We start from the raw sequence: 27,193 nt of genomic DNA on the forward strand, positions 1-27,193 counted from the left end.
GTCTGTATACGGGGTGAAAATGCTTCAATTTAGTCGCTACTGATCATTTTGATGTGTCTATCCTCGCTGGATTAGTCTGAGGACGAGTTTCAGCTTTTCGCCATCTTCAACGTGTCTGTTATATGTACAATTTGGTTTTTAATTTCTTCAACTCTGTCACAGCTTGGTCTATTAAAATTGATATAAAATAAGTTTTCATTGAGCGATAAGATATGATCAAACTAACAGACCCAGCTGTGGTATTTTTTATTTTTTTATTTATTTGGTTAGACAAATTTTTACAAAAATAAGCACTAATTTTTTAAAATGGTACCTGAACATTTTACTTGTTTCAATCTGGTCAACCAATATAATTGATTATAAAATAAAGTATAAATAGTAAATGCTGTTCATTGATACAAAAAATTCAATTTCATTTTGGTTACAGTAAATAATTATTATAATGCTTGTTGTCTTTTTTGTTAACAGTCGAGAGTGAGCAAGCAGAAGAAATATAATAGAAGATCTGGCGAAGGCAGCTTTTCTGACAGTTCTGGAAGTGTAGTGAGGCAGGTATGTCTTTGACCGCTAATCTACATTCCATATTATATCTATCGATTATGTTAATATTTTATTGTAAGTACTTTTTGTCGCATGCGAAACCATGTTCTATTTTAAGAATTTAACCGACTGATTTGTAAGCATGGTCATGATAAAAAAGAAAATTTTCTGTTCTATATACTTGTTACTCCTCTCGCCATGGCGTTTTGCAAATGTTGACAAATGTATTGTTATTGTTTAACAAGGAAAACCCTATTTTCATAGAAATGTATATAATAAATAATAGTAACTATTAACTTGATTGTTGAGGACAATAATCGTATGTTATGATGCTAGTTAATCAGGTTTTTATATATTTTTTTACGGGAGTGCGGAAATGCAGAATATAACAACCTTAGAGTTCCGGTGTTTTTCCTTTGAAAAACAAAATAAATAACACTTCGAAGTATTTTTGATTTGAATTCAGGTGCGCAGAGATGCGATTCTGAACTTTTGATATTCCAGTGATGAGTTGCCCTGTCGACGATCTCACGTTTTCGGCTTCCGACGACGCCCCGAAATCATTATGCTGATTATTGTATCTATTACTATAGATCCTAAAATTAAATTATTTATTAATGAAACGTGAGTTTCCTTCATGAGTTCCGCGAGGTGTAAAACCTTAATTTGGTCATTTCCGTTCATCTCATCCGCTATTTTTGCTATTCTCTTTAAGTCATTAATTACTTCACTATGTGCTAACTACCAAGACAGTTAATAGTTATTAAATACACATCGTGGTGTACTTTCGGATCATCCTGATCTACCTATTTTTGGTAGTTTGTTCTAGATCCATGTTCAGGCGTTTTGCTATCTACTGAGTTAGTTTGGACAGCCTGGGCTCTCCCTGCTTTTGAAAAAGAAATGCATTTGGTTCATTAGAGGTAAGAGACATTGCTGCAATTTGTGTCATGTTTGCAGTGTTTGTTAGAGCCAAGATAATTTATATTTCAATCGTCAAGAACTGAGTTGGATCACGAATCACTCATGTGGGTCATTAGGTACAGTGTCCATTAGGTAATATGCCAGCCATGTTCTATAATTTTCCTAACTAAAAATATTTGGGGTATGCTGGTTGATTTTGGCCGTTTCAGATATTTCTACCTGGAGACATATCCCTGTCTATGACTTGCATTTTTTTTGGTAAGTTAGTTTAAGGAAAAGGACTAGAAATTCTGGGCTGTACCTTTATAATGTGGAAGTCTTCATTAAAGTCATATAATTCACTCGAATGTAGACATATTATATTAGAACGTTTGCCTTTCTGTTAGAACATTTCAGCATCATCCATAATCATCGTTTAATTGTCTTACCTATTCCTGCTTACATCCCTTGCTTTCAAAATTAGAAAATGACGGAACGCGATTTACAGACAAAAGCAACGAGGATCGGAAACGGCCCTGCTTACACCTCTGATAAATCAAACCAACAAATTGACCGAATTAGTTCGAATAAATCTCTCTTATTCGCTAAGGCATATCAGAAATTTTTTTCAATATGGGATTTCTCTTAGGTCTTCGGGTTTATGACAGTTCACCATTTTGAGTGGTTGGTAAGGGTATAAGCAGGGTGAGGCAAGGAACAAAAACCACTGAACTTGGCCCAATTGAGAAACACTACTGACAAAACATACCAAAATGGTAGGATAAACTACAAACATAGTAAACATTTCTAATACACTGAATAAGAATATAATTGTATGACTCCATTGCAACATTTTTATTACGCCCAAAGTGGTGGGTTTGGTTATCCTACCTTACCCAGCTTATATCCTATACCAATTTATTATTATGTTAGTAAATGAGCTCTTATAGCCTTCAAATCCCTCCTTACATCCCGGACGGTTGAAACCAACAACTTTACCAAATTAGGGCTACATTTGTGGGATTTCTCGTTGATTTCTATGGAATGATGACCTGAAGTTGGGTCATATCTAATCCTCGACAATTTCATCTGTCAGACACGATTGACATTTAACCATTTGATAAGGGAATAAGTATGGAGAGGCAGGACAACAGCCTTTACAGAACTTGGCCGAATTGAGAAACGCTACTGACTAAACTAACCAAGATAGTAGGAATACAAACAGTAAACTCGTAGGGTTCGAATATATTTGTATGTCTTCACTGACACATTATTATTAAAACCACTGTGGTGGGTTTTATTGTCCTGCCTCACCCGCCTTATCACCTAGATCAATTTATTATTACGTTTATAAGTGAACACATATAGCATTCATACATGGTAATAATATTTGACGATCAACCTAGTAAAAAATATATATGACACCGCGAACTTGCTGAATGACATCGAAACAAAAATGATTTTTGACGGCGAATAAACCAATGTCATTTCTTATTTCATTGAAAAATGTTAAAAGTAATAATATTGCATTACATTGTTATTTTATTAATTTTAACATTCTTTTTGCGTTTTAGACAAACAGACAAGGCCAAAGATTGTGGATGCAACTTTTTAAAGCTTCAATGCCGAAGATCCCAGCATCTCTGGCCGGTTCATTCATTGATTTCATATTGCGTCTCATCTCATTCGAATTTATTTCGAAGGGCCAGAAGGAGAGATTTTAGTTGTTTATCATAAAGGCCGGCCGTTTCAATTTATCCTCGGACGTATTTACGTGACTATTAGAGAGTTAACGAGGAGACAATGACACAGTGGGTACTGAGGAAGTATTTATGACTGGGCAGTTTAAAATTGGCCTCTTTACACTGGAGCAGCTCTCGTGCCTCCCTCCGTACTATTTCAGTACTACTCGCATACGCGCTCTAGCTCTCAAATAGTAGCCTTCGCTTAAAATACTCAGACATTGCTCCTCACTCTCAACAACAGCTCATGCAAAGAAATTCACTTTGCACATGTGATTTTGTTACCATTATGTGCTGAGCCGTGTTAATTTATGGTCAATTATGCAGTTTTATTGTTAATAAAACTTTAACAGCCAGTTCTGCAAATAATGACTCTTTTGAATGTGAAGGAGCGGTTGCAGTACATTCTCTAAAGCTGTGTCAGTAACAAGGATTTGAAATAAACTATTCTGATGGACAAATTTTACGCACCTCTCAATTTATTTAGAATAAAATTAAACCTATTATTTTCCTTAGTAATTACGAGCTATCGTCAACATATTAAACAGTAAATAATGGTTTGTTTACATCCTTTATTTACTTTTGTACTGATTGATTCCATGCATCAAAAGGAGCATTATGCCCTTCCATTCTGCTAGGCCAAAATATCGGACAATCTTTTTCCTATGCTGATTTCATTTGATACTATTCTTATTCTTAAACGTTGTTCAATGGTTCCAATATATGGTCAATTATGCAGTTTATTGTTAATAAAACTTTAGCGGCCATTTCTGCAAATAATGACTCTTTTGACTGTGAAGGAGCGGTTGTAGCACATCTTTAAACCTCTGCCAGTAACTAGGATTTGAACTAAACTACTCTGAAGGACAAATTTTACGCACCTCTCAATTTTTTTTAAATAAAATTAAATCTATTATGTTTTCCCTTAATAATTAAGAGCTAACGTAATCAAAATAAACAGTAAATAAAGGTTTATTTACATCCTTTATTTACTTTTGTACTGACTAATCCCACACATAAAAAGGAACATTATGCCCTTCCATTCTGCTAGGCCAAAATATCGCTTTTAGTTAATCATTTTCCTTTGATGATTTCATTTGATACTATTCTTATTCTTAAACTTTTTTCAATGGCTCCAATCAATCATTTGAGTATGATAGTGTCAGGGTCATTACATTATTAAAGGAAGGATACAGTCAGCGCGAATCGCCAGAAGACCAATGTGAATCACTCTACAGTAGGGTTTCTTCGGTGCTTCAGAGAAACGGGTCTTGATTCTAGGTCCTAGGTCTACGGAAGAGAGAGACAACAAATTCATCCGTCATCAGGCTCTACGAAACCGCAGCATTATGGGAATTGAGATAAGAAATCTGATAGGACACGTCCTAAATGGTACCATTTCCTCCAGAACAAACAGGCTCAATGAAAACATCCCCAGGGCCCGGCACCGGCTCGTGAACCTCTTCTTACCACACCTCAGAAAATGGCAGGCCAACCCAATTTTTGATCTGAAAAATATAAATAAACCTAATTATTTTAAAATTTAAGTTAATCATTCTTTTTATGTAAGGCCTCGGTTGAGATGAAAAAGTTAGTGTTACGAGCGGGATTAGAATAGCCGAAGTCAGTGGGTTGGAATCCCATTCGTGACATTAACTTTTTCATCTCAACCAAGACCTTACATACAAAGAATAATTAATTGAAAAAAGTAGTTTGGTCAATTAGACCATTAAACATAAATAGATTAATTAAAATTTAACTTAATTTTGTCTATGAATGTTTTATGGTCGAACTCTGTTGTATGAACATTTCCCGGCCTCTACCCTTTTTTTCTGTAAGAAAACTTTCGGCATTTCATCTTCATTAATGGTCACTTAAAAATTACAGCAATTTGTGTCTTATTTGCAGTCTAACAAGTCACATTTGACAGTAATAATAATTTTCAAAATAGGAGAGATCACGGATCATCAAGTCATACTGGAAAGCTGTGCTAGAGGTTAGGTATAACGGGTAAGGGTAATCTTTTAAAATTATAACAGTTTATGAACGGCACTGTTATAGGAAAATACTGTCAAAATTTAGTTGCGTTATTGGTGTTAAGAGTTTGCAGCATTTGTGTATGTTTCACGAAGTTACATTCATGGCAGGGATTACACATCGTCCTCATTTATTTCTTTATTTGAAGCCAATTTTTAATTTAATATTTAATAATTATTATATACATATAGTTTATTAATATCCGATCATATGGTCTAACTGTCCCAGGAAAAGGGGTAACCAGTAGTTTTATGCTAGTTGAATGTTCAATTGTGTTTCGGAATTTCGCCATCTTCAGTGATGGACTTGATAGCCTTGGATGTCCCTGTTTATAATATATTATGTTATAGAAATGCATATGATTATTAGTAGGAAGAGTAATTAATATTGCAGCCATTTGTGTCTTTTTTGCAGCATCATTCAGTCCATTCATTGTGGTGATAACATTAAATTAGGGAAAACCATCATTCAGCAATGAGGTCATCAATATCTTATATGATTAGCAAGGTACATTAAATGTCAAAAAGAAAGAAATAGTAATTTTACATATCTACAATAGTTTAGTAAAATTTGTTGCTACAACAAAACTCTAAACCATCTATTTATTTCAATCATCTTGAACGTCTTGACTTTGAAAACATTTCATGCTTGTAGGACATTAACAGTGTTCATACGTGAATACGCCAGCAATACCTGCTTCTAAGCAGTTTCTTACTATGTGAGATTTCTTCTTGAGACCCGTTGGTTGAAGAACTAGTCGTCGTTTGTTGGTAGTTTACTTTCAAGAAGTAGACAAGTCCTAAATGGTTAGTTCCCCCTGGACCAAGAGGCTCGATGAAAATACTATTCTGGGCGGTTTGCAACTGTATAAAGTGGCAGTTATCACTAGATTTATGCAATTCATTTCAATTACGTATTACAATAGAAAATGTTAACGATTAAAATGTTTAGTTCGGATCATCATAGTTTGCCAATGCTGTCATTAACGATTTAGCATCAGCCATAATCAGGATGAGCTGACGGTGTTGTTTGATATATTAAATGTTTTTCGACATCCCTGATCGATCGAAATGAGATAATGATGAATCACGACTTACAGGCCAAAGCATCGAGGGTGGGAAACGGCCCGTTTATATCCCTGACAAATCAAACCAACAATTTGACCTAATTAGTACGCTTAAATGACGTTACAACAAATACTTTTTTTGAATATGGATAGTTTCTGATTTTCGATGCTTTCGTCTGTCAGGTAGTTCGGCATTTTACTATTTACAGCGTTCAGTTAGTTACAAGCTAGGTTACAAGCAAAAAAACCCACTGCTAAAAATATTGAAATACCTTCAAAACGCTTTGTTCATTGGCATAACCTTAGCTTAAAATTAAATATTACTAACTTTATAGTCTGGTCGTTTCTCATCATTCTTGTCTGCCTATGTCTTTAGTAGAAGGCTGGTTGACTACTCTCACCCTGCTTATATCCAACGAGCCAACGGATATGCCGAAAAGCAGAAATACGTCTGACTGATCAAAGCATCGCTTATTAAATAAGCCTTAACTGCAAGACATCATCCGTACGTCTCAATGAGAAATCTGAGTGTCATATTTGAGAAAGTTGATAGTACGATTCGTCAGGGCTATACAATCCGAGCGTTGGCCTGTTCGGTGCATTTTTCATTTTTAAGGATGTAAGCAGGGTGAGGCAAGGACACCCAATCCTGAATATGGCAAACTCTTGAAACAAAATCAACGAAAACGAAACGAAAGGGCGATTGTCCTCGACATCATCATGCAATTCTTATTAGAATATAGGCTATTATATTTTGTACACCTGTTAACTAATAGACTTTGGTTTTACCTCTAGTCCGTATTTCTAACCATATCTTGTAGAACCCTTTTTTTCCACAAATAATTTTTGATTAAAATATACAATAGATATTGTTTTACATTTAGCATAAAATTGTATTAGTTATAGTGCTATCTTTCTTTCAATACATAATTTCATTGTTATCATGTAACTCTCTAACGATCATATAATAATATATGATAGAAAAATATCAGGCCATATTTCTTGATCCAAGTGTCTCAAAATGTTCGTATCCAAGCAAAATAATAACATTTTGGAAAGTTTGTAAGATTTTTTGAATCGGAATATTTTTTCTATAATATAATTTTAATGAAAAAATGGAGGTTTAATATAACAATCGTTAAAATAACTTAATGTAATTTTTCGATATCATTAACGGAATCAACTATAAATGACTGCCAATATTACTTTTTCAGGTTTCTACAAATTGTCCCATCGAGTAAACTATTTGCATAGATTTGCATACCAGAAATTAATTTATCTTTAAATTAGCTTTTGTAATTTAATTCTAACTTTATTACCACATTAATTGCTTCTTAGCGTGGAGTGGGGACCATGAATATACATGGTGAGTTTGATTTTAATTTAGTTTGCGTACAAACTAACCGAAACAGTTCTGTAAACCCGTAGGAGGGCCCGTCCAAATTCTCGAAGACAAGAGAGTATGGCCGTATTAATGAAAAAATATAATTTATTTCCTATCTACAAATGGACAATTATTGGAAAACAAGTAATTCATTTCCGATTTTTTTAAAATTCATCAATTTTTACAGGATTGTTTCATTCTTAAGAAAGTTTTTTTTTTGAACCCCGGTGCAGTCGAATGAAAACAACATTTCGATGCTTTATTCAGACAAAGTATGACGATTTCAAAATTTACTAAAAAAAAAAATTGAGATTACTACACGCATGTCATTGTAAACTCTTTCTATATTATTCAGAGGAATTGACAGTCAACATTTTGGTCATCAAGTCAAAAGAATTCACCAAACCAGATGAAAAATAATTATACACAAGTGACTTTTGAGATTGAAAACATCAGTTTGACCGGTTGGTTTGCTTTGTTGAGTTTGACATGTGCCAGCCCAGCTTCGCTGTTTTGCACAGGCAAATACTATGCCAAATTCTCAAAAAAACGAAGGGCATTTATTTCATATCATTTGTTAAAGGCATACATTTTGAGCTTGATGATTTTTTTGTTTGTAAAGAACTAGAGATAGACAGATAGATAAATAGCTAAATAGATAGAGGTAGAGAGTGAGAGGAGTGAAAGAGAATGTCGTGACTGACTTGTGCTGTAGCACACTTTTGATGTTTTGTTTAAATCTCTAAAACTGTTTACACTTTAAATAATTCAACGCATGTTTCCTGTAATATTTTTGGGTTAGTCAGACAGATCAACAATCTAACATTACCTCAAAAAAGTTATAAATAAATAAATGACAAAACCAAATAATACATGACTATGATCGTATAATCGATTTCGAAATCAATCATTGAATATTTAAAATTCTTAATTTGAGAGAGAAGGGTATTGATATGACTTTTTTTAAATGCTTTTTATTTAAATACTTTTAATTTTTAGACTTTTTTCTGACTTATGAAGTTTGGATGTTAGGGCGTGAAATGACATTAGCCGTTAAAACGCCCTTAAAAATTAATAATAATAATAAACAAACAAATAAGAAAAGTCATAATCGTAAAGCGGCAAAAAAATCGAGTATAATAAACACATATAATATATAAAGGAAATGGGAATGAATTATATATGATTACTTTTTGATATCAATAGATGTAAATACAAAATTTTAAATACTTAATGTGAGAGTAGTGAATTTACTTAACCTAAAATACGAATATTGACTGGATTTTAGAACTGTTTTCGATAATTTGTTGACTGACCAGTTAACAAGCACCGTTTCGATGTTTTTTCAAGATGCAATGCAATGCAATTTCAATAAAAATGCAATGTTTTGATGTTTTGCTCATACGAATTTTGTGAACGGCCAGGTATTTTACTAATAATGTCTTTTCATTTATTTGGGATCTCCTATTGCATATTGTGCTCTCCAAAGTCAGTCTCACCTTTGTATTTTGTTGTTTATTATTTTATTTATTTATTTTTTAGTGTTCTTTTTTTATGCACCTGCCAGCTTACCTCCAGTAGACGATTTTAATCCATGCTTTTATACACTTACAAATTGCTTTTATGTAGTAGAGTTCTTATTATGCTGTAAATAAACTATCTATCTAAGGATATTGTTTTGAAATCCTTTTGGATTAGTCAGACAGATTGACAACAACATTTAAGAATGAAAAAAAACTGCAAAAACATTTTTCAAACTATTTTTTTGATAGTTTGTCGTAACTGATTTGTGCTGCAGCACAGATGCGCTATTTTGTTCAGTTCAATCATGAAAAAGTTAAAGTTTTCACACAAAACAACTTCCTTTGAGATGAAGTCCTTTTATATTAGTGCGACCGCTCAACATACTACCGAAGAATTATTATTCGCTGTGGATTGATTTGTGAGATAAATCAATGAAAATTGTTATTTTTAACAGTCTTAACTGCATTGAACACGAATGTTCAAAATACAACATGAGTAATTAGTAGTAATACAAAAGTAACATAAAAATCAGTAGGCTAGACAAACGAAAATGATCAGAAATGGCCTAAGTCCAGATGTAAAAACAAGTGTTCAGTTGTTTAAAAACACCAATGTGATATATGCAACTAGAGATGTTTGGCCAATATAATTTACGTCTGAACCTGCTTGAACTATTTCGGTGTACTTCAACATGATTATATATGGTACAAAATTAATAAAAGCAATCAAGATTGATTGGCTTTCACTTTTTTAAACCTTAAAGAGACATATATTTCTGAGATATGGTTGTTGATTTAAAATGGAAGCCTTTTAGCAGAATAAATCCCACGATTTCCTCTAGATTCGCCATAATTTCCTTTCGAATGCAATTTAATAAGTCATCTCCAAAACGCCGAAATGGCAGAAACAGCCCAAGGGCTCAATACGTGCATATGAGAAAGCAATGTTTCCCCCCCCCCAGACCGGGATAGTACACTCCTACGAAACTGTTAATGCGGAAATCGAAAATAAATAAGAGGATATTGCTGTTTATATATTTATTCAAACGCTGATGTTCACCGTTTCGTTTTATCGTTGTAATTCTATCTAATTTTGAAGGCTGTTTCCGCAATTTTCCCAACATAGTAGTCTGAATAAAATTATACCAGCCGCCGCGCAAATTTCACGCTAATTGCCCATTAATAAATCTAAATAAAAAATGCTTTATTCAATTTACTAACAATAAACTATTACAGACCAAAAAGTAGCTAAATTTGGCCTTTCAAATACTTGTTAGTCAATTATCGAGCAAAGTATGCTTCTAAAAATTTGTTTCTGTTCTATTTGAATTTGCACTTTTTTCATGGTAATCATTTAAATAATTATATTTTTCACATCATTTTAATATGCTTAAATCATGAACGTTAGTAGTTATCCTATTTTCATCTGAAAAATCAAATTTTTAACAAACCCAGTATATTGTTTGATCTCGAATTGTAGGAGGAGTACGGGTGTATATTATTAGACGTAGAAAACGAGAGGAGGGCGACGCCTTGGCACAATACAACTTCGGGTATTTATATATTTACATGTACCTAGTGACCTTCTTCGACCGGCAACGTGATACCCACCCAACAACGTCCACGTGCCTGCAGTCAAATCATAGTCTTGACGCTGAATTTTTTAAAAGGTCCCAGCAGAGAATTGCTTTTGTACCGTGACAACAGTTGTCCCCCTTTGTCACAACAGTGCGACGGCTGAAATCCGTCTTAAATCTTGATTAAAGTTGGCTACGTGATGACTTTTGATTACATATTGACATAGTTGCGAGAAAGATTGCCTTGTAATTTTTAGTTTTTTAATCGATTACTTTTTTTATTATAAAAGGTAGAATTATGTAACATATTTTGTAAATAACAACGGTGCACCACCACAATCATTTTACATAAATATAATATAATAATAACGTAATTATTAGGTAGTTTTTAATCTTTTAAAAATATGAAAGGCGATGATTTTACAAAAAAAATAAAATAAAATAAAACCTTCGGCTTGTAGGGAAAAATTGCTGCAGTGCCGTACATAATTGAAGATTGTCATTCCTTGGCTTTTTATACAGAACATGTGGGAGAATTGTGCTTAAGCATGGCATTTGGGTCCCCTGTTCCGATTTGTGGAGGAAACATGCCTGTTCTATTGTATGTAGTACTGAAGTATCTCATTTTGTGGTAAGTTTTGTGTATATTGAGAGTGAATGTTTTTTATTTATGTGAATGTGAATGACGTGATTGGAATAGGTGGAGTTGAGTACCACCATCGACCCTCAATTACATTAGTTATATGGTATGTGTCAAGGGTGATGGAGGATATATATATGCGTTTGCAGAGCTGAACATAAATAAATCAGTCAGTAACATTTCATTTTCAGTTGTACATTTTTTTAAAATATTTCTTTAAGCCAGGTTTTAAAACGTGAAAAAAACTAAATGATAAATTGCTTGATTTTTCTCGAGTTCTGAAGTATGACGAACCTATTTGTCGTTTTTTTTTAATCGTTCTGGATTCACATAGCTGTTTGACTTTCAGGTGGGGATTTGTCGTCTTACCTCGCTCTGCTTATATTTCAAATTGTCAACTGAAGAAAGTGATGTTGCACCGGCAGCCAGTCTGTTCTCACTGTCACTGGTTTGTCAGGGATGTAAGTAGGGAGAGGCAAGACAACAAGCCATCTTTTGTTGTTAGAAATTAAACGAATATCAGTGCTTAGCTTCGAGCGTATTAAAATACAAATGTCAGTACTTATGTTTGTTTAGAGCAGCCATTAGTGGTTGTGCAGTGGGTCAGATGCGTTCCGGCAGTTGGTCATCTTCAGTGGTGGATTTGTTGTTTTACCTTACCCTGTTTATAACCCTGACCAACCGAATAATAATAACATTTAATTTTATCTATGGCTTGCACGATGATGAACCGTTTGTTTCTTAACATATTGCCTGCTTATTTTCCATTTTGTTTGTTGTTACATGTTAGATTATATAATGTACATATTTGATACAAATCAACTTTTTCGATGTTTTTTATATCGGAAGGTAAGATTAACTTCAAGTCATTTTATCTATCTATATTATGTTTCCAAGCCAATTCTTAAAACCGATACAGTTATTAATAGTATTGTATCTTTAACAGTAATATAGGACAATCTGTTTTTTTTTATAATCACTCATTTCTTTCTCTCTCTCTCTCTCTCTCTCTCTCTCTCTCAAACAAACACACTATTTTGCTATTTTTCGGCAGGTATGCATTTTTCAATCTCCAAACTCGGGGCTGTTCTTTATAGAGCGAGGTTGCTGAATAAAGCACATTACGTCAAGAGATATGATCGACCGACTGTACATTTCAGATATTTCTCAATCAGGGATATGGTCAAAACCTAGAAATTTAGCACACGGTCAACTTTTCCTGACTTATTTAGGTCCATTCAGGCGTCTAAATTGATAAAATAATAATGTTATTAATAGCTCTTGTAGAAAAAAATAATCGAAAAACAATTTATATTTAGTTTTAAAAGGTTCATTTTGTTCAGCCATAAATTCTATAGTTTATATTTTCTTGTTTTAGATAAATTAATGCAATTTATAGTGTAAAAGTTTGAATTTAATTCAAATTTTCTTGTTTATTTTTTTATAATCCAGCTGAAAAACTGTGTAAATTATTGTATTATCTTTACATTTACGTATTATTAAGAAGTTCATAATTTCTACGTAATCGGATAAATTAATGATTGACGTTGAATTGAAGTTTCCACGGTAGTACTCGATGATGAAGAAGGCTTGCCTTTGGGCATTCCCTCTGCTCTCGGCTGGCACAATAGATTTCCAACTTTCTAGTTTCACCTCATTAGCAATCACCCGACAACACGAGAAGGAAATACAATATTAAAAAAAAAATGAATGAACGATAAGGAATTTGTAGATGAACGGACAAAATGTGTAAAGTTGGCATTCACAGCGGGACCAGTCTTAAAGAGGTGTGGTCGCAAGATGAATATAAATTGATCAATTACACACCGGGGATACTTAAAGGTCTCGACACCTGTACCTCCGTACGGGCTTATAACTAGGTTCGTTCGGGCGAACGCGCGCGGCCCTTTCGTACACGTGTATGACCCCGTGTTGGCTCCGTGTCAACTCGTCTTGTGTTAATTATGTACTGGAGCCTCGGCGTTTAGAGTCTTACCTACACACATCCTTATGACGGAGAGAGAATGTGATCCGACATATCCGATTCGGCAACGGCGTTATGGTAGCCGGGGCAGAGTGCGTGCCCTCCTGGCCCCGTTGTTATTCCATCCTCCACGACCGCTCACCTTTTCCCACTGATTTTCGACGAATGTGGACTTGAAACTGTTACAACACCTGGTGTTGAACTGATCGACACTGATTTACTCACTGGGTCTGTCTATTTTCGATTGTTTACATATCAATCGTAAGCTCGGCTTCACGCCATCTTCAGCGAGCTAACAACAAAAAGGAAAATACCACCACCCTTAACAACCTGCAAAAGTTGACCTTTTATATCATATGACTATAATTCTTATAGTGTTTAAATTACGGAGAACTAACAACTAAACTTGAATGAATATTTTTCGTATCTTGGCTTTATAGTTATTATTATGTGTAAGTTTTATAAACACAGTTCTGCTCAAAATATTCTTTTTTACTTAATTAATTTANGCATATTTTAGCCATGGTACGAATTTTTGTGTGTTCAAATTGGGTTATCGGGAGAAAAGGGCCAGAGGCGACGGTGGGAATCGAACCCACGACCGCGGCGTGAGAGTCTCTCATGCTAACCACTCGGCTACCGCGGTCCCCAAATATATATTTTAAGAATTTTATATTTTCTTTAATTTAGGATTGTTTGGTGTTCACTGATGGTTTACTATTTTGCCTCACCCTACTTATAACCCTTTTCCAGAAGAATACTTTTAACATACCTTGTTTGGTCGTTTACTATCATTTTGGCCTGCATATCTTTGTAGTTTAACCTTGCGAATGACTTCTCGCCATCTTTAGTGATTACACAGGTTTACAAGTAAGATGAGAGAATGCTAAAAATCCGGGAATGCTAAAGACAATGGAAGGACATAAGCACACCGGGGTCCTCAATTCACTACATGTTGCGAGCCCCAAAAAGGAGCCAGTAAGGAGTACAATAAACAACTCTTCCAGTTCGTGGTTTCATTATTAAAAAACGAAAATAGCTAGTTTGGGAATATTAATTAAAATTGTTTTTTGCTTCATTAATGGGATTTTTAAGTTTTTTAAATCATTAGGATCCAAAATGAATCCAAAACGTCCAAAATGATACAAATATATAATGAATATTTTGTACTTTATTTACAGCTGTATGCTTTTCGGTGATAATTTTGTTGTCTTGCTCATCTTGATTAAAGACCTGATCAACATTGACGATAATAAGATGAACGATAAATCGTTCTGTTTTATTTATTATCGCTATATTGGGCTTTCAGACGTGTCAGCTTCTCGCCTTCTTCAATGATTGGCCAGGGTTATTATAAACAGGAAGATGCATCAAAACAACTAACGATGAACATGTAGTCTGGTTTTATCCAATAATTTTGTTCCGTCTTACCTGAGTTGTTCTTCTGTGATAAGTTGTCTTGCTTCGCCTTGTTTAAAGCTTTGACCAACTCATTTTTCAGTTGTGGGCTGGGTTTTTTCTCGTACTACTTATGTTCCAGCGAACTACTTATCCGTAGTTTGGTCGTTTCGTACCGTTCTGGTCTATCTATCTTCGCTATATTGTTCTGCACATGCATTGAAATTAATGGAGAAATTACATTTAATAAACCTAATTTTCTTGGTGGTTCTGAGAACTTACTTTTTCTTTCTTTAAACAAAAAATATTACGGTACAGAATAGTTAACTTTTTAAATGATGCGTTATTACTACCTTAGGTTGTTTGTCATCTGCAAAGACCATTTGCTCATCATTTACAGATTGTTCTTTGCTGCTCGATTATTGAACAGAAATTTCTTCTTGGGTCTAATAAATAATATTGAAAGACATAGAATATCATATTACAATCACTAACTACAAGTATACCTTGTTCTATTTGCTTGCCTGTCTCTGAATGTCTTCTTTGATGATTCTCAGTTCATCTAGAATTTGTTCAATTCTGTTCTTGACTGTAGGCTGAAGTATAATGAGTGGACTGCAATAATCAATCTCTGTATTTTTCAAATGACAACAGCACAACAAAACAGACCTTAGCAGACTCTATACTCGAGCAACTGTCAGTTTTCACACTTTCAGCATCTCCATCATCTGGAGAAGCGATATTTTCATCCCAGAGGCAATATTCACTTTCCTAATGTAAAAAAGTAATATTAATAGTATTAAAATCTATTTAGTATAGGATCATATTGAAATACTGACACCATCAATGCCTTCAGTTTCATATTCGTATCTATCTGAACTGTAATCTCTGTTGGCTCTATCGCAACAGTACTTTATGTAAATAATAGACTCTGCCCTGTCCTAAAATCCCGTTTCAATTAATATAAAAAATATTTTATTCTTTCTTTTACCTATTTACACTATCCAGATTGCCGTCGTAATCGCTTTCAATTTCACCTCCCTCACTCAGTTCACCAGTTATGGTGACTTCTGTACACTAGAAGAATCTTGAATTATATGTTTATGCAAATTGAAATTATTGCGTATATGAATTCGCACATACCACGGTTGAACTGCATTCCTCCAACGTGATTTCATCATGTTCATCCTGGTCTACAATGTAGGTTTGGAGGCTTGTACAGCTTTCCTGACAATGTAAATAATTTGTAATTTTATTTTTGCCTGTGAGATCTAACCTTCAATCTTTATTTAATACTCCAATTAATAGGGCCAATTATGACTACTAAGCACATATAGATTAACTTAATTATTTAATTTTTAATGTTATCAGTGTCAATTCTAAGATAAATTAAGAATGAGATGACTCATCTTATTTACAGAGATTGTTATGTGACCATAATTTTATTATAGTTTTATAAAATTATTCATTGATGTTATGTTTTAATAGCTCCATTGGCCATTATTATTTATTGTCTTTTAAGGCCAGGTCATTTTTTATTCAAAACATTTTGAATAACCAAGGAGATGTCATTCGCGATTTTTCCTTATTTTGAACACATTGCAGTGTGATAATAACCATTTCAACTGGATATTAAAACATCTCACAAAAATTAAATACTAAATTTAGTACCTACAAAACTCAGAATTAAAGACAGAATTTACTTAATATACTTTTATGTGCGATGTTTTGAAATCCAGTTGAAATTTCAAAAAAGTAAATGCGTTAATCCTATCCAATGTTTACCATTAGTTACAACACTCTTGTTTAACACGAGATCCTTTATACATGATTGGCTTAATAAAACCTTAGTTCAATTAATTAATTATTGTCATCGGTGTTATGGTTTATTTATTTTTCCTGGATATTATTGAACTAATAAACAATTACAACCAATGAAGTAGCTCTTGAAGTTATGTTGAAAATTGATCTAGGTTTACCTGAATATAGCACCTTTTTGGTTTGTAAACTTCAACCGATGATAATTAGAAAGGATGAAGGGCTCAGGGCGTCCCTCGATGGATATTGATGATCTTCTAAGCTGAAGAATCAAACCCACCCATTTGCCAGGAGGCGTTGTAAAGTGTCATAAGTCACTGCTAGTGATATTTATCTATTATAAAATCATGTCTTAATTTCATCATATTAAACATTTCATACATATTAAGACTGTAAACTTGATATACATGAACAATATTTACTATGATTTTACTGAGTTTAAATACCTGAGGCTGGTCTAAAGATATTTCGAAATTTCTTTAATTCAATGCATTCGGTTTTTATTTATTTGATATCATTTTACGTTTTGACGTTCAATTCACTATGATTTGGAAATTTTAACCGATTAGGCTTTTGTTTACATGGATAAACCATATCCAGATTCCAGATTGCGAGCAATGTCTTATACCTTTTTAGGCCAAACTTGAAGTCAGAGTTTCTTTTAACCTCTTAACAATTCAAAAATAAATTAATGGCAATAATAATTTATTTTGATTAATTTTTCGAAACGAGTTCTGGAGGAGCGAAGAGGATAAGATCTTTAATCTCGGTGTACTACTTGGCCAATCTCATTGGGGCAATCCGCTCAAACATGCATGCAACTGTTAATCCGCAGTGACGTGCTAACACGCCGAAAGACGTAATTACAAATAATTTCAACTTTCCTCGGTATACCTAAGGCGGACTATTGGAAAGAAATCGGAAATTTTGAACGGCGTGCGTCAAGTCTCACAGGAAATGATTGCAACTCTTACTGCATATTGAATTCTAAGGGAATAACCATTTCCTGTATGTGCAGTTAATAAGTAATTTCTTAATATGAAGCTAAATTTATGGGTTTTATGCTCAAATAAACAAAATTTTTTCCAGACGTGGAAAAGTCTTCGATAAAAGCATTTTGAAAGGAATATTAAACCGTTCAAGCAAACAACTTGCGCATTATAGTAGGTCGTGATAGTGCATAATTACAGTATAATCGATTTAAATTGTATCGACTTTATAAGCATTTTCTCTTCTTTTCGAGAAATTTTGTCGTGAGTTACAGGAAAGGAAACAGTAATCCGACACTGCTGACACTATGTCTACTGATAACTAATCTAAAACCCCTTCCCTTCCTACAAGTTTATTATTGTAATTTTAATCACTCTCTGCTGTAAGCCCCGTCTGAACAGTTGTAGCTCTTACAATAAAATTCTTTTTAAAAAGTAATTTTTATTTGGAGTCCATTTAATTGTGGACCGGTGTCCGAAATTCGAAATTAACAAAAGAGAGTGGAACAGGCACGCCCACGCCTCCTAAAAAAAAGCCCACTTACCGCAGTCATCAATTCCATATTTTATCGTTCCCTAGTCTCACTTGAGTTTTATGTTAGTCCTTTTTTCCTCGGGTGCTAAGGCATGGCGAGGGAATATAACGAGCCGGGATCGAAATAAAGACTAGATGCGGCCTTTTTGAATCTTAAAAGTTTCAAACTTTAAATGTCGTCAAACACCGGCCGTAGGTATATAGATGGTCCAAGTGTAGAAAGTGCATTGATATTAAATGTTTGCTTAACAATTGGCATTTTGCGAGACTTCATTTAATTGGTAAGGAGGATCAGGGTGACATGGTCGTATGCCGAAACGCATCTGGCAGACAAGTTAGCAAAGCTAGGAGGAACAGAATGATCAGTGAAGACCGAACTAAAAATTAGTAGTAAACTAGATGATTTCTGTGGGGTAAAAAACCTAAAAATTGGAAGATCTGATACGATAAACAAACTACAAATAGTATGATGCACGAGTTACTAAAAGAATAGGCAGACCATGTTGAAAGGAACTAACAAATTACCATTTGTTGAGTCCTACGAGGTAATGAACTTGAGAGGATAGGTAGAACAGGATGGACCAAACTAAAAAACCGGTAGTTTTACTAATAATGATTACCATGGTTAAATGACAGTATGGTTTAAAAAGTACTATTAGGCACTTTTGATTTATTGTTGACTCTTACTTCTGCCCCGAAATCGTTCGCGTTTTGTCTACTCGCCATTTTCAGAGGTAGGTTCGTTGTCTTGGTGGTGAGTTAGGGAAGATAACAACCCACCACTGATGATCGTTTCAATCAGTTTTTGAGATCTGCTGCAAATTATAATGGACCTGTAGATAAGTTGATGTTGTCGGATGGGTCCTCGAGATTTTGGTCTATGGCACGGTTATGTTCAGACGTTGGTCGGGGATGCGAGCAGGGTGAGACAACACGCATCTACCATTAGTGATCTCCACGTTTTTTAAATTTGGTGCAAACTACAATAAACCTATAGTTAAGTTGACGCACGCGTCAGATAGGCATATATTTCCTCCAGGTTTTGGTTGAATTCTTGGTCACAGGTGTAATCAGACCAAACACCCTTACATGAGCCCCGATGCAAATCTGTAATTTATTTGAGGTCCATAGTCGGATGTTTGGAGATTTGGTTTGAGGCACGTTTCATCACAGCAGGGATGAATGCAAGGTGAGGCCATGCAGCAGAAATTATCATCAGGCTCGCCAGGTGTTTTAAATGTGCTGGTAACTACGGTGAACCTATAGGATAGTTAATGTTGCTGGTTGAAATGTTGATGATTTGGTCTGTTACACGTTTAAGAGTGCAGTTATGTCAGACTTAGTCAAAAATGCAAGTAGGTAAGACTAGACCTACCACTAGGGATCGTCAGATTTTTGAGGCCCGCAGCTTACTAATAAACCTATAATTCAGTTAATATTCCTGGTCCGATCCTCGAGGTTTCGGTTGAAATATTGCTCAAGGATGAAAGCAGAGTGACAACCTACTATATCTAGCATGGAAGTTGGCAAAAGGTATCTTGATTAAATAGTAGGATAAGCAGATCAAGATGACCTGAACCAAACAATTACAATTATTTCTATCTACCAAACCTTTTCCTATATTCAAGAGAGTTATGTCAACAGTTACCACTGCCACATTATAAAGATACCAACAACTTTCTGATGGCACAGTAAAAACAAGTCCTGGAACCAAATATTACTGACACTAATTTAAAAAAAATATTAGTTAAAAATTAAGGACTGTTTAAATTGAATATTGCATATAAATGATTATTTGGAGATCGTGAGATGCGGTCTGGTGTGACGTAGGTTTTAGAAAAACATTTTCTTTATCGTGCCAACGTTTCGATTTTTCGTCACACAAGACCGCATCTCACGATCTCCAAATAATCATTAACTAACAGTCACTAAACACCACACATTGCATACAAAGCATATTATTTTTTATACACAGCTTTAAATTAAAAAAATCTTAAATAATTGAAATGAACAACTGAATTTCAATACGTTAAAGAATAAAATGTTGACCATAGCTATACTATATTTATTTAATTACAGTAAGTTATCTACCTTTTTTATATTATTTTGTTTTTCTATTTCCCCTAGATGATTCTTTTTGTCTTCTTTTATTTTTATCTACAACTGTATATGTATTATTCAGCAGATTGGATTTCAATTTATGATTGTGGCATTACGGGCGTTATAGAGAAAGCTACCCATTAGTAGCCGCTCTGGATTAATACAATAGTACATCCAAATAGGTTTGAGTAAGTATGTGTGTGTGTTGAAAGTTCTGATTTTAATGGTAATTTTGATTGTCGGTTGAGTAGGCAATAAAACATTTTAAATCGTTCTTGATTTGGAACTGGCCTTCGATCGAGTCTGGCACTCGGGCTTGCTTTGGAAACTGAGGAACATCCTCCCTCATACTGAGATCTTATCTGACGGATCGATTTTGTCGAGTCCGTCAGGGAACTGAATTCTCACCTTATATACGCATGAGGGCGGGGGTTCCTCAGGGAAGCATACTTGGCCCTTTTCTATTTTCCATATACACTGCAGATATTCCTACACATGTTAACATTTCGACACACACATTCGCTGATGATACAGCGATTCTTACACGCAATTCGGACCCCAAAATTAACAACAGTAATCTATTCGTACGAAATTTATCACTTCCAACCCAACCTGAAATCCTCCCAGAAGATTGAAGCGAAAGTGGCAACTTCTCTTACAGAGCCTCAAATGATAATTCAACATATACGAACATATTTACTTAATACATCACTTGTAGTTGTAAATACAAAATAAATGTAATAAAAAAATATTTAAAAAATCGTTCGTTGATTGTCTGTTGTTTTTTTTATCGTGGTTCTAAGTTCAAGTTCTAAATAGTTAACTTCGTCGGATTGAGGAACAGTACAAGGCTAGGACAAGTATCACGGCGGAGTGTAAAAGTGATATGTTTTGACTTTGAGGGGTTAAACTTTATTTTCCAAAGATTGCTCCATTTTTCATTTGTTGATATATGGTTTTGTAACATAAGTGAAGCTTGTGTAGATGAGGGTTGACTTGTTAATATGGAGATGTCATCTGCGTATGTCGCGGTAAATGTATTCTCATTTGTGGCCATATCAGAAGTAAAAATTGGGTACAACAGCGGAGCGAGTATTGACCCTTGTGGCACACCTGCAAGCACGAGAAGTCTCCGAACCCTGGTTTACTGCGAAAAATCTCTCCTTATGGTACGATCAGATAATAGACTAACCATCCCTAATTATTAATTTAACGAATAAAAACTTGCATTATTTAATTATAACAACGTACGAAGTATATAACGACGTCTGTTTTCTGTCCTGTTGAAAACATATGTACAAACCTTTTGTCAACATTACGTTCATATTTATCTTTACAAAATGGAGTCAAACGCGTCGAATACACAGGCGTTGTTCAAACATTATAATCAGACAATAGGCCTGGGGTAAAAAGAAATTTGGATAATAATCCATCATGCCATACTTTTTTGAAGCCCTGAGAAACATTCCACTCGCATACAGCTTCTACAAGAGACATGAAGTAATAAAATCTGTTACTCTGTGAAGTTGACGAGTAGTGGAATGATGTGTTCGAAAGCCAAAATGATGGCTAAGATATAGTTTGACGTAGCAATAAAGATAATGTGTGGTGATTAGTGGTGTCCACACCAGACCGCATCTCATGATTTTTGAATAATAAAGATCTTTTGTAAATTAATTTTCCGAATAATTTATTGTAGAAGGAACGGGTAACAAACTAATAGGAAGATAGAATGATGGGGAGCTTAGATTTTTATGAAGTTTTGGGATCATTTTAATGTAAGAAATTTTCCATTCCATGGGAAAGTGTGTTTCCAAAATTGCAATAAATAAAGAAGTCAGAAAGTCGACGGCTTTTTTTTTGGGAAGTTCTTGAAGGACTTCAGCTATAGATAGATGATTTAAATCAACAATTTGTATTAAATGATATACACAGATGTTTCTTAAAAGTTTGGGTCTGAATAATAATTCCATTTGTATAACGAAGCAGATGTGTCAACGGCGAATGGCCCTGGTTGATTCTATCCATTTCAATGTAGTTTTGTCCAACGGTTGATTTAATGTGCATGTCATGAAACTGGGAACAATTAATAGTTAACATTCCTAGTATCACAACGAACTAAACGCTTCGGATTTCTCTAAAGACTCACAGATTGTCGTCGCGTTAAATGTAGTTGCTTTCAGCCTGTCGAGAGTTGATAATCAGAAGGAACTCAAATCCTTCTTTTGTGTGGTATCATTTTTATAAGCTGTACAATGAGGTTTAAAAAAGGATAGCTTTAAGCGGAGAAGGGTCCTTGTTCCAAGAAAGGATGATTAACGTCGCAACGATTTAAAATGGATAAGTGAAAACACTCTTTACCCGGATGCAATCCTGTACTCGGCTTTCTCGGAAATATATTGACTAAGATGCAGTTTAAGAATCGGCTTAATGATGTGATAGTGGTACTTTAAATATTTTATTATGCAACCCGCGATGTGGAAAGTGCGTTAATTTTTGTCTTCATAAATATTCTTTCCAGTTATTTTAAAACTCTCGGCCGGTTTTAGGCACTAGCGTGTTTTGAATTCCGGGTTTGGACGGATTTAGGCGTTTTTTCTGGATTATTTCTATCTGAACTAGATTAGTGTTGAGTATCATCAAAATCGAATCAACCAATCAACATAAACAAACACTATCAGCAAACTTCATCCAGTTCTTCTAACCCGTTCGCCGATATTTTTGGAAGAAATATCGGGTGAAAAATAATTTTCCGATTAAAATTAACAACGTTACTACATCGAAGTGTATTGGACAAATTGCCCTCCTTTTGGTGTAATCATCATCCAAATACCTTAACAAAAACCTAAATAAAGCATTTGCACTTCTTTAAGTTTTATGACAATTTAGAAGAATTACAATGTTTCAATTTTTTTCTCTAAATTTTAAAAATATGTTACCGTATGAATTGTATCAATTCATCTTTCTAGGCTAAAATCTATTTTTGCTTTAAATAACTTTACCGTCGGTTCATTTTATTTATATTCCTGTCTAGGTCCAATTTTGAAGTTTATGCCAATAATTTGTGTCCAAATTCAAAGATTTCCACTCACTTATTTATTCAATTTTGAGTGAGAATTATAAATAATTTCATTATTATTTTTATATCGCATTCAATAAACGTTTACCAAACAAATAAAAGAATTTCGTGGTTAAACGCCGGATGAAAACTTTTCCGCAGTCAACAAACGAAGAAAATACCGTAATTAATTATTCTAGATTAATTGTTAATAATTTTAGATTATTAGTACTTAGTCGAAAATTATATATAATTTTCTAAAAATTTGCTTTATAGCAGGGGGGAGTTACTGAATATATGATATCTGAAAATTACTCAAAAACGCTATATTTTGCGCTTTTCAAGAAATTATTTAGGGTATTTTCAGGGGTTGGAATTTTTTTTTGACTAAAATGTTCAAAAAGAGGCGAACTATGAAAAACAAAAATGACAGTTGGAAAATTGTGGACACACCTCATACGTAGTTTGTCAAGTGTAATACCTAATCAATTTGGGCAATTTTAGTCAACAATAGTGAAGTAAATTGGCAAGAAAAATCGGTTTATTTAAACCAATATATTTTTACTTAAATTTTTTTATTAATTAATCTTAGACGAGTAATTTAAATCTTAAAAGCTTTTCGTTCGTCATTTGTGGCTCGTGAAGTCCTAAAAATCTACGGCAACGATACAATTCCGTAGTAGTAGGCCTGATGAAGTCCTTTCTTCTGAGACACAAAAATACGATCATATTACATCACAATAATTGATTAATTAATAATCAATTTGAGTCATTATTAATTTACTGTTTAGGCGTTTTCAGGTTCCATCCGTTTATTTTCGCGATTTTTGAACTGTCAGACGTTTTTCATCTTGCCTCTCCCTGCTTATAACCCTTGAGCAATCACTGAAGCCGTCGATATGCCCAAACAAATCCGCCAGGCCGACCCAGTGAGGATCAGCAACATCCAAACCACGAAGAAATTTCTCATTTATGAATTTAATAATAGTTTGGAATAATAGGTGGAGTTTAACCCAGTTGGTTGGGAAGCGAGAATCTCCTGGGCATTTGGTTTAAGGGAGACACCAGCGGCCCCGCCGCATAACGGGGTAGGTGAACTCCCGGGATGTATAGACCCTAGGGTCAGAGGGGAGTGAAAACCCTTTGGGGTGAAAGTCCAATAATAATTTTCATTGCGATTGGTATGTAAAATTTTAATAGGTCCGTTATCTACGCTTTTCTCCAAACGCGACAATTGAACTTTTCAAAAACAAAAAAATATTTTCGGGAACTTCGAATAATAAGATTATTACTTTTTATACCAAAAAATCTTCCATCCACTCGGACACAAACTCTCCATCTGAACCTACAACCTTTCGAATTTTCCCCCTTTTTGCCATTTTTCAAATGTCGTGTAATCAGGATTCAATTCTCAGCGACTTATGAAGTGGCCACGGGGAGTGAAGTGATACTTCTTTACTTATTAAGTATTAATCCAGTTATGTTTAGTGCTCTATTTGACCAAATTACAAATTTCAATTAATTATGCTTTTTATGTAAGGATTTGCTTGAGATGAAAAAAGTTAAATGAAAAATGGCCAAAAGGTGAAAAATTCGAAAGGTTGGGTTCAGATGGGGAATTGGTGTCCGAGTGGATAGAAGTCATGATAGCTCAAGTGGTTCAAGCAGCGGCATATTGAGCGGAAGGTCGTTGGTTCGAATCCCGCTCGTGACACGGACTTTTTCATCTCAACCAAATCCTTACATAAAAAGAATAATTAATTGAAATACGTAATTTGGTCAATTAGACCACTAAACACCAATGCATTAATAAATTTATACTTTTTATATATTTAGGAAGTAAGTATATTGGAATATCTCTCTACTGTAAATTTTATCGTTAAACTACGCAATCATTAGATATTCATGTTTGGATGATAATTTAATTGTATTTTATAATTAGGTTTTTGTAACTCTTATCAATTCATCATCTTATCAACATCGGTCATATTATTTGTACACGAGTTTCTTTGCTATGTAGAACATAATTTCTGTTCGGTTACAAACGTTCCCGCCGAACGTTTCTGATTCCAACTATATTTTTAGTTTTTATGCTTTATTGTATTGTTTATATGAATGTGGCTGACCGTCACTGACAGACACTTAAGGAGGATGAGGACGATCAGTTGAAACGTTCAACAATCGCAGAACCGTGAACAAAGAGTACAGGTTGGGGTCCAGGAGCTTTGGAATGCCGCTCCCCAGTGTAAATTGGCCTTTGCATTGATATGCATGTGGTTAACAATTCGGAGTTGCCCAATCGAAAAAGTGGCGGGTGCGAGAGTGGGCAGTAGGACCACCTTGTTGCAGATGATCTTCATTTAACTTTCTCCCCCCTCTCCTTTCTTTCTCGCTCTATCCTGTACTGAATTTTTATTTTTAATTTAAAAGAAAAAAATCTTAAAGGTCAAAATCCGAATACCGAAGAAAACGAATTGTATATGCAAAATAAAATTGTGGAATTTCTCTTTCTAAACGTGTACTTATTCTTGTAAATTGTTCGGTCATTAATATGCACCAGAGATTTATTTTTCAAAAAGCTTAAATAATTAAGTCCTTAAGTTAAATGCAGGATTATTATGTAGTTTTGAGCCAGTTTTAACAGTGAAATTGTTAAACTTCAAATTTATTATTGCTGATTAAAACATCAGACTTTCTTTAATTTAGAAACGCTTAACTCAAACTTTCCAACATTTCATGCTATCAACTAGTATTTCCAGATATAGAGATTATTTTTAGAAGAGTAAAACAGGGTTTATAAATATTTTAATTAAGAAATGAGACCATTTTTATATAATGGATTTGCGAAAACGATATAATCTGCGGTAACTCGTGTTGTTCCTGTTGTCCTACATAATAATATTAACCCTGATGATGACCTTAAAAAGGTAGTAAACTCGGCAGATATCAATGGAATTTGTTTTATCATCCACTTGTTCTTACTGAAGTGACATAGAAAAGCGTTGGATGGCATGAAGCTGATTATTAATGGATATTGCTTACTACTGGTCGTATATGATCAATTATTCTGGTTTACCTATCTTTTTGTCGTTCAGGGTTACAAGCAGGGTGAGCGAGACAGTAAAACCATCATTAAAAATGATGAACTGTAATAAAAATTTATCAAATTCAATTGTTAAAACCGATTATAATTGGTTTATCACGTGAACAAATGTGTGATAATACATTTGTTGTTCTATCCAGAATTATCGTCAATGAACAAACTATAATTTCATTGCTTTGCGAGGTGAAATCTCACTATTTATCATTTAATAAAAACAATTGGGGGCATCAGTGGCCGCAACGGTTTAGGCGTTGGCACGGCGATCATCACTGTAAGATAAAGGTCCCGGGTTCGAATCCAGCGGCCCTGCATTCGAACCCGACATACATAGAAATGAGCTTTTTTTCAATAATATCCTGAGGGATTTTATGCCTCTGCTGTTGCGAACCCTAGTAAAAAAATAAATAAATAAAAACAATTATAAACTTTTCTTGAAATTCTTCAAATATCGTATTATACATGCTGTCCTTTTGAGATGGCCCGCCTGAATTTTTCTTAAACCAATGAACCTATAAAAAAATAATAATAATAATTAAAAAAGTGTTTAATATTCATAGTCTCGTTTGAAATGTTTGCCTTGTTTTGGAGAAAAATTATACTAGGTAACTTATGCCCAATTCAAATTCAAAATTTCAAATACGATCCTATTGCTAATGCTACTTTATTGCCCTCATAATGCGGGTTTAGCAAACAATGACAGAATGTAAACAATAAAGTCAATTAATGTTAACTTTAGTGAAGAAGCAAAATATTGGAATTAACAACGAAAGAAACCATAGCTTTGCGATTTTTGACC

General features: G+C 34.2%; 1 protein-coding gene and 1 long non-coding RNA gene across 6 annotated transcripts in view; one reads left to right on the forward strand and one right to left on the reverse strand.

Annotated features, from left to right (window-relative positions):
* The window catches only part of LOC106666769 (voltage-dependent L-type calcium channel subunit beta-1), a 218,199-nt gene that overhangs the window by 21,435 nt on the left and 169,571 nt on the right, over positions 1 to 27,193 (forward strand). For all 5 annotated transcript variants that reach the window (XM_014394201.2, XM_014394195.2, XM_014394193.2 and 2 more), the window contains exon 2: positions 469 to 552. In XM_014394201.2, the coding sequence (XP_014249687.1) occupies positions 469 to 552 (84 nt within the window). The remainder of the gene's footprint in view (positions 1 to 468; positions 553 to 27,193) is intronic.
* LOC106666772 lies at positions 15,639 to 15,975 on the reverse strand. The gene is made up of 3 exons (XR_001340482.2): positions 15,938 to 15,975; positions 15,794 to 15,871; positions 15,639 to 15,735 (listed from the first exon to the last, which is right to left on the reverse strand). It is a non-coding gene; the product is annotated as an uncharacterized LOC106666772 (long non-coding RNA).

This window comes from Cimex lectularius, unplaced genomic scaffold (assembly GCF_000648675.2).
Source record: "Cimex lectularius strain Harlan isolate CLEC.00 unplaced genomic scaffold, Clec_2.1 scaffold223, whole genome shotgun sequence".
NCBI lineage: Eukaryota > Metazoa > Arthropoda > Insecta > Hemiptera > Cimicidae > Cimex > Cimex lectularius.